Source organism: Oncorhynchus keta, chromosome 14 (genome assembly GCF_023373465.1).
Source record: "Oncorhynchus keta strain PuntledgeMale-10-30-2019 chromosome 14, Oket_V2, whole genome shotgun sequence".
NCBI classification, from domain to species: domain Eukaryota; kingdom Metazoa; phylum Chordata; class Actinopteri; order Salmoniformes; family Salmonidae; genus Oncorhynchus; species Oncorhynchus keta.
Window position 1 is genome coordinate 44,572,242 of NC_068434.1, and position 13,729 is coordinate 44,585,970.

The 13,729-nt window shown below is 41.2% G+C and overlaps 1 protein-coding gene across 1 annotated transcript in view; it reads right to left on the reverse strand.

Annotated features, from left to right (window-relative positions):
• Nucleotides 1-4,941: 4,941 nt before the first annotated feature.
• rnf180a (ring finger protein 180a) overlaps nucleotides 4,942-13,729 on the reverse strand; it is a 10,478-nt gene continuing 1,690 nt past the window's right edge. Inside the window, exons 2-4 of the mRNA XM_035787476.2 lie at nucleotides 6,607-6,841; nucleotides 5,417-5,542; nucleotides 4,942-5,156 (exon numbers count right to left, since the gene is read on the reverse strand). Of these exons, the coding sequence (XP_035643369.2) occupies nucleotides 4,954-5,156; nucleotides 5,417-5,542; nucleotides 6,607-6,841 (564 nt within the window). The 3' untranslated portion in view covers nucleotides 4,942-4,953. The remainder of the gene's footprint in view (nucleotides 5,157-5,416; nucleotides 5,543-6,606; nucleotides 6,842-13,729) is intronic.

Sequence of the window (13,729 nt, forward strand, 5' to 3'; positions counted from 1 at the left end):
AAAACTAAATGTTAGCTATGGTTTTCTCCCCCAGGTTTGCCACTGCTCTAAAAGTATTACAGTCGCTAAATCCGTTGATAGGTTTCAGTGGTGACTGTCTTGAGCCCTTCCTTGCTAAGCACAGTCACCAAGGGAAAGCATATGGTAGATGTTCTAAATAAATTAGGAGTCCACTGTGCTGTGTATGGTAAGTGCTTCTCTCCAACCATGCATTACTACTTAATTGTACACAAAAATAATCCTGAGAGGATCCCTTTCTCCAAATTCATTACACAGAGCGCTCTCTCACTCACTCTCACTCACTCACACAGAGATCCCGCAAAACTAATAAGGGCTCAATTCAATCCGGATCGCGGTAGTTCAGTTTTACAGGGTGATTGAAATTTAAAGGCAATGTTCCCGTTTTAGCGGAGACTGCATTCACAGTAAATTATGCATTGGTTGCCTCAATTGGACATCACGTTTACATTTCTATTATGGAACCTGTAACACTTCAGCTTTACAGATTGAATATAGCCCTTATTAATGTTGTTTCATTGTCTTCATCTAAGGCAATCATGAATTTTGACTTCGGTGTGGACCTCTTGGAAGAACATACTAAAATGATGCCCTTCCCATGGTTCATTAACAATGTGTATGACAGGTCAGTTTCACCGAGCAATACTAGGCTATATATGCCGGTGGGTTAACACACTTATGCGCACAATACTTTGCAAGTGTCAATAAATCTTCAGTTGTACCTAAAGGGCTATTTGTTGTTTTACATCCAGTGTTTCATTCTAATGTAAACAAACAACAATTGTGCACTCAAAGGTTCACTAGTGAAACGTTGGTCCATGGCGTGGTCAGCAGCATCCTGGAGTGGAACGGCCTGAAGATCGATTTCATGGGCCTGGTAGAGGAGGTCTGGATGGATACCCTGGGCACTGTGGACAAGAACGGCATCAAGTATATAGACTTACGTGGAGACAGCAGATCGGCTGTCTGCTGAGCTGAGGGACAAAAAGGGGCTGACCTGGGCATCGCACTCACACACATGAGGTGGCGTAATGGCATCAGGCTAGCATCCAAGTCTAAAGGTGTGGATCTCATCCTGGGAGGACATGACCATGAGTGCAGGGTGTTCTGGAGGTCAATGGGATTGTGATTGTGAAGAGTGGCTCAGAGTTCAGTTACATTTCGAAGAGTGATGTTGTGAAGGGCCAGGATTGGACTTTCAAGTACAGCTGTGTAAAGATAGCCACAATGAAAGGCCATGAGGAAGATGCAGGAATCCGGCAGAGTGTGAAAGGATACACTGATAATATGCTGGTGATTTTCTGTTGTTGCAGCTTAATTTGCTTACAGTAGTGTGTGTCTGTGTTACTAGCCTGGCCAGATGCCACTATAAGCTGACGTTTTATGAATTGATGTCACTGTCTCAGCACATGCTTGGAGAGGTCCTGTGCCACATAGAAATGGCCTTGGATGGACGCTACGCCGCCGTGAGACGAGCAGAGTGCTACCTGGGTAATCTGGTCATCTATGCCATGCTGGAGGCCACTCATGCTGACGTGGCTTTTTTAAACTCAGGTTATTACAACTTCCATTTTCTTTATGTTTCAGTCACAGGCATAGTTTGGGCTTATATGAAATATTACTTCCATATTCTATTTTCCTTCTTTTTTTTTACAGAGCAGACTTGTTGAATACAGAAAGAGTTTGGTCACCCAGGTTAGAAACAAGCTATCAGTCTACAGATGTAGGATCTTCATTTGATCACTCTTTTGTTACTGCACAGCAGGAAATCAGATCCCGTCAACTGTCCTTATCAACCACTTTGAGTCTGGCCGGATAGTCAGATGCATGAAGAGGTGCAAGTCTGGTCACATGATGGGCCTTAATCAAGGTGTCCAGAAGCCCCTCTGTGTCTGGTGAGCACAGCTGCTTCTGTCATTCATAACACTCATTTCCAAGAGCTGACTAATGTCCTACCTGTCCTGTTTTTCATTACTGTGCTGATCACATCTCTGATTGAGAGCTAACCTGGAGTGTGTACTGATGGTGTTTCTGCGGCCATTGAGAGATCCAAGAATGAGAGTCTGGAGGGAGAGGTGGGAGTGGCTCTGGTGCCCGGAGTGGAGGGCAGGATATTCCACGTCCAACCTGAGGGCCATTCAGAAACAGAAAGCTAACAGTAGGCAGGGCTGTTCCTCGTCTGAGAATTCCACAGAGCTACTCAGCCAGGGCTCCATAGTCACCGTGGGAACCAGGGGACATTACATCAAGTCTTTTGCATCTCTCATCTACTGCTTGTTTTTATCAGCCTCATAAACGAGGCAGATTGTCAATAAACACTTGGACAGAAACATGAGATTAAAGTCATTCATTGTATTACTTCCAGGAACATTGTGCAATTCATTGACATTGCACCTGAAATTACTCAATTAAATGTGAACATCGAAAACTAGTATATTACCAAAAATGTATTTATTTTGAATGATAAGCAGAGAGGGTCTACATTTGTGACGTAAGACGGTGTTGGTGTATCAGTATTTGAATGGAGGAAATAAGAAGAAGTGTCTACATGTGTCCATGATAACATTACAGTAATAAAGTCAGTATACTGAACTACATGTTTTTTTGCTGGGTTTTATTTGATTCAAACGAGTTGAAAAAAAAAACAAGTCACAGAGGCCCTAAATTTAAAGAGTATGACCAAAACGTCACCAAACAGAATAGGCCGTATTAATAGTCCAAATTAACATCCATTACAGCAGTGTTCTTTCAACAGTAGAAGCAGGGAATCACTGATTTTGCACCCAAAATGTTGTCAAGATAATTTGCCATAAAGAACCTTGGCCTTGCACATTGACTGAGACTCTCATTACAAAGGAAAACATCCAGTCATTTCCTGTTTACTGTAAGGAATTGTACAAATCAATTGTACAATACTCATGTTACCCAATACTCTAATAGCACAACTGCTGATTTCAAGAAATGTTATTGTGAATACTTGGAATTACAAAGACGACACACACAAGGAGTGCTCTGATGCCAGAATGAAACAGAAATTACACAATGACCATGAGAGGCACTTAGAGCCGAAGAAAATGAATTGGATCCGCAATTCACTTCAGACGCATTGCTGAGAAACCCATATTTTTTAAATGAGCAGTAGAGGAAAGGCCGAAAAATGAAATTCAAATAAAAATAATATTACCTGTATGTAACTGTTTTCTGTGTATATCAGTCAAATAAACCATTTGAAATGCTTGAGAAGAGTTATACTTCTGGCAGGAGTGAAGGTGGCTTACAAATTGCTATAAGATCTTGCTTGGGACATTTTGGACTAAGGTTCTACGTATCTGCGCAAAGCATCGTTCTGAGATATCACATCCAAGATCTCAGCAATAATTTGTCGTGAATTTTTCTTTCAAAACCCATTAAGGTCCCCACTGTGAAGGTACGTAAAATGCAGACTATCAAAATCCTTAGACATTTGTAAAAAAAATGAAAATAAAATATAAAAAAATGTAGGGGGTTGCAATTGCAGATAGAACCATATGGCTCTGAAATGTCAAGCTGGGTTCAGCCATAAGATTCTGTATGGTACAGAATGCTAAAATGATTGAAGTTTCAATAGAAAAGTACAGACATTTAAGGATTAAGTAAAGACAATAAATACCCTTCCATCTTTCTAATGCTATCATAAAAAATATAAATTCATGTTCATCACACATTTGTTAAAGAGATTGTTCCCTAAAATGACAAATACACTATATCCTATGGATAACCAGCAACATTGTTAAGTTTAGCTCTGGATGAGTAAACTGATATAGTTTTCTGGTCTCTGACACCCAAAGTCATTACATTTTTTTTTAGTTATCAATAAAATGTGGTAAGTGTGTGATTTTTGTGAAATACTCCTTCCATTGAGACTTTCGTGTTGATATAGAACAAGACAAAAACAGCAATGCCTCTCCTAAGGGCCTTAAGAATGCAGGCACCTGTATTTTTTTTTGTTGCCATGAATAGCTTACGTTATGGCAATTCTTCTGAAAAAAAACAAATGAAAACAAAATCTAAGTCATTTAAAAAGAGGACCAGAACATATTATATGAATAATCAATGACTTGGGACCATAAGGGTCTATCTACAAAATGCATTGTTTTGAGATCATTAGTATTTCTCAAGTCCCAGATCTCAGAACTGTTTTGTGATTTCTTCCTCTTTCATGACTCGATAAGTACATAATCTTAAATATAATTATTTTTGATTGACAACCCAGCATTGTGTGACTGGATTGCATATATAACCTTATAGTACCAAGTTAAAATGTGTTTGCACAGACAGAACTTTCAGATTTTTAATTTCTTTCAAAGTAAATTAACTTTAAAATGTTTTTTTTTTATCAGACATACCTCAAATGTAAAGGACCACCTAAAGAGCAACCCTACGTAAATAACATTTTTTTTTAACGAAAATGTCATATAGGTCCCAAGGTCACAAAATTTCCAAACATACTGAAGACTTAGAATCAATCCAGGTACCTTTTTGTGTTTTTGTGTTTCCATTAAACTTGAAACAGTGCCTTAGTGATATTATAGGTTGACTGTTTAGAGATCATGTACTTCTCCAATGCCTCCCATATGGTACCCTCTTTCCTCAATTCAGTAGGGTTCAACTGGAACACTGTTGGTTGTATTCTACCAAGCATATCTCCAATTTGTCTGTAGCTTACTCTGCCTCCTCCTCTCCTCTCCTCTCCTCCATCCATCCATCCATCCATTCATCCATCCATCCATCCATCCATCCATCCATCCATCCATCCATCCATCCATCCATCCATCTATCCGTCCATCCGTCTACCCATCCATCCATCCATCCACCCACCCATCCACCCACCCACCCACCCACCCACCCACCTACCCACCCATCCATCCATCCATCCATCCATCCATCCATCTGACTTTAGAAAGAAGGGAAAAAGAAGTAGCAGAGAAAGCAAAAGATGGTGAAGCCGATGACCCAGTTGACAGAATAGATATAGATAATGACCATGTCAATGTCAAAGCGCCAGCCGCGAGAATTGTCCTCAAAGTCCATGGCATCTAGACGGTACCCCCCGTGGGGAAACTGACGCCTGGCTATTGGACTAGCTTGCCTCTGGAAACCTGGAGAAGGGTTGGAATGACAGGGGAAAATCGGGTTATTCCAACTTTCCTTCTGCATCTACATTAATCTTGGAATAGAACGTGTGCAGTAAGTAATAAATAATAATTCTGTAATCATAAAATATTGATTAAAAAACAAATAAATACATTACCATTTGGTCAACTTATCTCTACACCAAGTTTAATTTCCAACTGCAAAAAAATATATAACCAATAAGCTTGCTTAATCAAGTCTATACAGTAGAGTCAATAACCCTCACCTCCAAAAATACGGAAAAGTTTCCTGCAGCTTGGGAGCGGCCATTTTGCACAGCTTGCCTTCTGGAAAGTTTGTTTCCGGGAAAAGTATTCCTTTGGGAAGAACGTCCGTGCTGTGTGGTTCAACTCTACAACACAGACAAAGAACAATAAAAGGCCCTTCATTGGTTTACTATCTCATTCTCTTAGCATCAAACACCATCACTGTTTATCTCTAACTATTTGGGTAGATTCTGGTCGATATTTTAAAATATTTTCTAATAGTTAAATGCTTTGTATTCATGTGTGATCCATACAGGAATCACCATTTTTGGAGATAAAAGAAGTGTTTGATTTGAAGTTGTTCAAGGCACAGCTACTGCTGTTCCAAGGTTGACCTTGGCTTGGATAATCAGCAGAATAATCCCATTTCAAAACCACGCTGTCCAATCATCCCCAAGCACCCTTAATGGGTATGAGGGTCTCACTAGTTACCCTTAGCGCAAAAAATCAACTGCATTCAATCACCTTGCGCAATCTATCTGCAATTAGTGTGCCACGAGTTAATAGTTTGTACTTGTGACCCATGTGAACGTAGCTCGGCTACATAAGCTTTGCTGTGGCAGGTTTGACCCATTTTGAAACCTGTCCTCGTTCAGTTTATAGCCCTCCATCGTATTCATGTGTTGAAATAGAAGGCTGATTCTGTTGTATTTTCTGGCCAGTGCTGAGCCCAAGGTGTGTAACATTCCCTAGAGGAACTACAGGATCAAAAACACAGATAGTAACGCCTCAGTAATGCACCATGTCCAGATAAGTACGTTTGCCTTGATCGGTTCACGATCTGTACAACACGAATCGTCATAAATGCAGTACAGTTGTTCACATTTGAATTTCATGACAACAAGTCATTCCATTTTGTGGACGATGACAACTGTGGCGTGTGCTCAAGTAAAGTAGTATGTTCCAATTCTCTACAATGATCTCCTTTCCTTATCTGTGTCCCTTTGTGACCATTTGATACGTGGAAGTACTGGATGGTTCCTAGCCTTGGTACCAGTCTGTTTAGCTCCTCCACTCCTTGTCCTCCCTGTCGTATGGCTAAACAGACTGGTACCCAGGCTAGATGGTTCCAGCACGGCTCTTTCTACTGCAGTATAGAGCAGTGGTCACGAGAGAGACCAGGAGAAAATGACTTGGATACTGTGCTCACCCGTCTGGAAGAAGACGTGAGTGATGGTAGTCCTGCAGAGTGGGCAAGGGGTGTTGGTTGGGCTGTTCTTAGCCAGGGTACGGAGGCAGGGCTCACAGAAGATGTGGTTACAGGGGTGGCACATGTAGGGGCTGAAGTAAACATCCAGACACACAGCACAGATGAAGCCCTCTCTGTCCCCGGCACTCACATCATCATCCTCCTCACTGCTGCTCGATGGGTTCCCAGTCGAACTCTGCAGAGACACAGAACACGCCGGCGGAGTTGCTTAGTTATTTCAAAAGAACAGGACAAAAACAGACGGATCAGTTGGGTTTCCTGCGGAACTCTAGGACAGAAAATGGCACAATGACACAACCCATTCAACCCATTCAAGGCTGTAATATAACCCACATAACCTTTTGAACTCTTTATGAATCTCAGATGAGGCTAGCAGTAGCCATTTGTGAGAATGTGTTCTTTTCCCCCTGAGATTCCATTCCATAATGCGTTTTATTCCCCTGATAATCTATTCCAGTAATCTATATTTGATGTGTGGGCAGGTGTACCGGTGCAGGCCTGATGAAGGAGGGTGAGTTGAGGGTTTGGTAGATATGAAATAAAATGTTTAAATTAGGTGACGTAAGCCACTGTTTGCAATGATGCTAGGCCTACATAATCTTCCAATATATTATTCTGACAAATGTCAGTTAGTCAAGAATTTTGCCCCTACTGCACATCACAGTGTACAGTATACAGTAGAATAGTGATGAATCAAAGCTTTTATAGAGAGCTGCTTTGGTCCAGTTATTAAAAGTGGAAGACAGTCTGAGTCCAATAAGCGAGTTCCATTATTAACTTGGAGATGGGTTTGCATTAGCAGGTACTCTAAATCTGGGAAAAGTCTGACACCCCACTGAGCCATTTATAAGCCTGGCACCTAATTTAGGTTTGAACTGGGTCAGTAGAGACAACTATTTTGCTGGGGGGAATGGCTACAGGGGTGCAGCTGAGATGTTACATATTTGGTAGAAAATAAGAAGCAGACAGACCAGTTCTTCAGACACTCTAGGTCAGGGGTTTCAAACCTTTTCACTCTGGCCCCTGCATTGTGGAACAAAAAAGCACTGTTCATGACAAAAACTGTTCACACCTCTCTTGTTGTGCGGAGAGAAAATGTTGCAGGTTAAAAGCTTATTTAGCGAAATTCTACATTTGAAAAAACAAGCTAAAATGGGCAAGTTGAGTTGATCTGGACATTTCTGACAAGTTATAAATAGCTCTCAAAGGTGTGCAATGACTGACATAACTAGAGGAAAATGAATGACTACACCTTGTGTATTCTACTATTATACCCTTCAAGAGAAAATTGAAAAGTTCAAAGCAAGGCTGCAGACACACACACACACACACACACACACACACACACACACACACACACACACACACACACACACACACACACACACACACACACACACACACACACACACACACACACACACACACACACACACACACACACACACACACACACACACACACACAGGGTGGAAAGTAGCTCTCCCAGAGCTGAGCAAAAAAATACAGTATAGCCAGCATTCCCAAAGACACAGCTAGAGTGATAACACATAGACATAAAATGCTTAACCGGCAGTGTACAAGATTAATCTTGTCACAGAACACAGCATAACACATACAAAATAACTATCAAAATGAGTTAATGTGTACTGGGTCGTTCCATGAAATTGGTGCCTTTTGAGTACCTGTGATACGCCAAATGACCAAGAGTTTGTGGACAACTGCTTGTCGAACATCTCATGTTGGAAGATTAGGCCTGGCTCGCAGTCGGCATTCCAATTCATCCGAAAGGTATTCGATGGGGATGAGGTCAGGGCTCTGTGCAGACCAGTCAAGTTTTTCCACACCGATCTAGACAAACCATTTCTGTATGCATGCTGGTCTAAGGCACTGCATCTCAGTGCAAGTCCCTAGTTTGAATTCAGGGCAGCGCACAATTGGCCCCCCGTCATCCGGGTTTGGCCGGAGTAGGCCGTCATTGTAAATAAGAATTTGTTCTTAACTGACTTGCCTAGTAAAATAAAAAATGTATTGTGCACAGGACCATTGTCATGCTGAAACAGGAAAGGGACTTCCCCAAACTGTTGCCACAAAGTTGGAAGCACAGAATCACCTAGGATGTCATAGTATACTGTAGCATTAAGATTTCCCTTCACTGGAACGAAGGGTCTTAGCCCAAACCATGAACAACAGCCCCAGGCTATTATTCCTCATCCACCAAATATTTTTGCTTGGCACTATGCATTCGGGCAGGTAGTGTTCTGGCTTCCGCCAAACCCAGAATCGTCTGTCGGACAGCCAGATGGTGAAGCGTGATTCGCGTTTCCACTGCTCCAGAGTCCAATGGCGGCGAGCTTTACACCACCAAGCTGATGCTTGAAATTGCGCATGGTGATCTTAGGCTTGTGTGCGGCTGCTCGGCCATGGAAACCGATTTCATGAAGCTCCCGACTAACGGTTATTGTGCTGACGTGGCTTCCAGAGGCAGTTTGGAACACGGTAGTGAGTGTTGCAACCAAGGACAGACTATTTCTATGCGCTATGTGCTTCAGCACTTGGCGGTCCTGTTCTGTGAACTTGTGTGGCCTACCACTTCGTGGCTGAGCTGTTGTTGCTCCAAGCCATTTCCACTTGACAATAACAGCACTGACAGTTGACCGGGGCAGCTCTAGCAGGGTAGAAATTTGACGAACTGACTTGTTGGAAAGGTGGCAACGGGTGCTGCTGAAATAGTCAAATCCATTCATTTGAAGGGGTGTCCACATACTTTTGTATATATAGTGTATAATGATAGTAGCCACAACTACAGTGTGTTTTTAATTTAGTGTTCATAAATTCTGACCCTGTGGACCCACAGTGTATACAGGCCTTTGTTTTATCCCAGTATATATTTTGCCTTGGAGTAATGTCCAACTCAGTACAAAAGTGTAATTTCCACTCACAGCATTCAAACTGGCATCTTCAAGTAATGTAGTCATCTAGCCAACTCCATAACTCCATCCATAGCAAGTTACTCGTAACAATGCACAAAACCAATCTCATAATCATATGGCCACAATTATATCATCTAGGAGAACATTGTATGTGTAATGTGCATGGCAGCTTCTACATATGCTAATTGCCATCATGGCCACAGAGAATGATGTCAGAAACAAAACAACAGCCAGTCACAATCATTCCAGTCCAGCAACGTGACTGTGGATCTGCACGGGCCAATCCAACTGGAATCTGTTCTTTTGTTTGGGTGGTTTTGAAGGGCTCTCTGCCCAAGCGTCATCATGCAGCCAATTCAGATATAACCCCACTTCAACTGCACAGACAATGGCTATTGAGTCAAGCTGGCCGCTGATGGGGCTTGTTTAGAGTCAGCGGGACACCCACACTCACATACACGGGCGCGCACACGCACAGGCCACATGCACACGTACATGCACAGTGGAGGCTCCTGAGGGGAGGACGGCTCATAATAATGTCTGGAACGGTGCAAATGGAATGGCATCAAACACATTGAAACCATGTGTTTGATACCATTCCACCTATTCCACCCCCCCCCCCCACACACACACAATTAAGGTGCCACCAACTTCCTGTGATGCCCACACATGCACGCAGGCACACACACACATACACTGACATTGATGGGCCTCTCGAGAGTCAGTAATCAGCCCACACAGTTACTCAACATGTAATGCAGAGAGAGAGCGGGAGAGGTGAGGGAACAATTAACTTTGTTCCACAGCATAGTAAGGGGTTGCCTTGTTTTTGTCAATAAATGCCTCATACACTTTGGGTAAAATGAACTTCATGTACCTACACCACCCGCTTTGTCTACATACAACAAAGCTCCGTCCTTGCTGTGACTTGTTTGGCACAGGGACATGTTGGCTAAAGAAACTAAACCGAAACCTCGTCTATTGAGACACATTGGCTGTTTGCTACAGAGCTGAACCATTCACATACAGTGGGGCAAAAAAAGTATTTAGTCAGCCACCAATTGTGCAAGTTCTCCCACTTAAAAAGATGAGAGAGGCCTGTAATTTTCATCAAAGGTACACTTCAACTATGACAGACAAAATTAGAAAAAAAAACTCCAGTAGGCAAATGCTACAGTGTGCAAAAACACACACGGGCAAGTCGTCACACACACTGCACACAGCGCACTGCTTGGTATTTGTGTAAATGACACACTGTTGTAGTAGAGCTAAAGGTTTGTCTACAACAACCCAATGTCCTGAATTGTTCATAGGGTTCGTAGCTCTTTCTTTCAGTCAAATGACCTAGTGGCCTCATGGGTGGAATGTTACTAATATTTTTCATGACGTCACAATTAATAAACACTATTTCGAAAAACAATACCGAAATCTGGTGTTTCTGTGTCAAACAGTTTTGTTATATTTCAGTCTTCTGTGATGTATATAAAGTGTAATATTGGGATGCAAACTCAAAATGTAATACATTTCAACTCTATATCTGACATGGTAGAGGAGTCTTCTTCTCTTTTTATCACATAACCATCTCTGTGTGGTGTATGCTTTTGTGTCAGAGTAGATTTGTTGAAGACTACCAAGAAACACTGTGTGAATCTGATTTAGACCACTGCAGTAAAAGGTTAACCGGATCAATAAAGTAATTTAAGCTTGTGTGAGAAGCGTTAATGGCCTTTGTTATTTAAATGAATCCGATATTTCACTTCCATACAGCTGGTGCTTTATCAGGAAACAAGAAGTGATGTCTTCAAACTGTGGTCTGTCAAAGGAAAAGATACACACAGCCGACTGTCCATACCACGTCACTTCAACACGGAGAATTGGAAAAGGTACATACGTTGATCACTGAGATTCCAACCTATTTTCACCTTCTCAAAAAGTTTGCTGAATTCCCAATGCATTATCACTATGGTTTCAACCATCAAAAAGCACAAGCAAATTCCAATGGGAAATCCTGTCTGATTGTTGGTTGAGTTGTCACCTACAGTAAAACACCGCACTTTCAACCATTCCAAATCACAGCAAAGTTCAAATGGGAATACAATCTTAGCTATTTCGTTTGTTTACACAGCGACGTAATGCATTATCACTGCGCTCCGTCTAATAGCGCAACCAAATGACCTGGATTGCATTAAAGTGCATGGTGCAAGGGATCGACGTCGTTTGAGATTCTGTGCAGATTCGTTTAGCAATTGTGAAGATTTCCACAGACCTGCGAGCTGGAACATGCACCCTATGATTACATTAAGACGATGTGTTGGTACAAGTAACCTCAAAATGGGGCCATGGATGTGTTACTCGTTTTAAGGTTGAATAAATACTGTTACATTAGTTTGTAAGATAGCCTCAACATTAAGCAATTTACCGTCTTACAAAAGTAATATTCAATTGTATTTTGGTTGACAACGCAAACAAATATCAACATTTAATGGAGATGTATCTACTGCTTGGATTGTTAGAGCTGAGCTGCTGGTTTAGTCTGATTCTTCTATTTCTTTACCTTTTATTTTTGGTTGAGATGGAGACGTGAAAGCAACAAATCCTTTGTTAACTTGTTGCCAGTTAATAGGCTATTTACCTTATTGCAAATGTGATATTGAATTGCCTTTGGAGAAGATTCTTCTGCTTGGACATCTGTGCTTTAATTCCAGTTTGTCTAGAAATGAATCATTTATATTTGGACTCACGTCTACATTTCAAACACAAATCAAAGTTAAAGAATAGCACTAAATCAAGTCAAATCCAACTTCAAATGCACTTTAAATACAGTTTGACTTGATTGAATCATATTCTTTAACGTTGGTCTATTTACAGTTGAAATCCTGGGCCTATATGTATTGTCTATTTACAGTTGAATCCCGGGCCTATATGTATTGTCTATTTACAGTTGAATCCTGGGCCTATATGTATTGTCTATTTACAGTTGGAAACCCTGGGCCTATATGTATTGTCTATTTACAGTTGGAAACCCTGGGCCTATATGTATTGTCTATTTACAGTTGGAAACCCTGGGCCTATATGTATTGTCTATTTACAGTTGGAAACCCTGGGCCTATATGTATTGTCTATTTACAGTTGGAAACCCTGGGCCTATATGTATTGTCTATTTACAGTTGGAAACCCTGGGCCTATATGTATTGTCTATTTACAGTTGGAAACCCTAGGCCTATATGTATTGTCTATTTACAGTTGAATCCTGGGCCTATATGTATTGTCTATTTACAGTTGGAAACCCTGGGCCTATATGTATTGTCTATTTACAGTTGGAAACCCTAGGCCTATATGTATTGTCTATTTACAGTTGGAAACCCTGGGCCTATATGTATTGTCTATTTACAGTTGAATCCTGGGCCTATATGTATTGTCTATTTACAGTTGAATCCTGGGCCTATATGTATTGTCTATTTACAGTTGAATCCTGGGCCTATATGTATTGTCTATTTACAGTTGAACCCTGGGCCTAGATGTATTGTCTATTTACAGTTGAATCCTGGGCCTATATGTATTGTCTATTTACAGTTGAAACCCTAGGCCTATATGCATTGTCTATTTACAGTTGAATCCTGGGCTAAATTACTTCTCAAATGCTATATAGGCCTAAATCACATCATTGATGATATATGATTGATAAAGTATTGGTACGTTTAATTTGCTCTGTTGAACCAACCCTTTGGAATGACATCCATAGCAAAAGTGAATATTTTAAGTGGACATTCCTCAACAGTCATTCTCATCATAGCACATTGGTAGTAGTCTGTGACAAATATCAATGCTGTGCAGGGCTGGGCTATGTTAATACTCTGGATGAGAAACCAAAGCTAGATCAACTCTCCAGTATGAGGTGCTGTCCAGACTATAGTTTGTTTTCTTATCGTGGATATTACGTTGAAGATCTGACATCGTTTCAAAGGTAGAGATTCAACATATTTTATACAAGGAGTGTCCATGTTGAAAATGAGTTACTGTGATGACATAATCCTGTGGTTGAAATTGTACCCTCAAAACAACATGTCAATCCTTTTTTCAAATCCAATGTATTTGCCACCTTGATTCCACGTCATAATGAGTTGACAAAT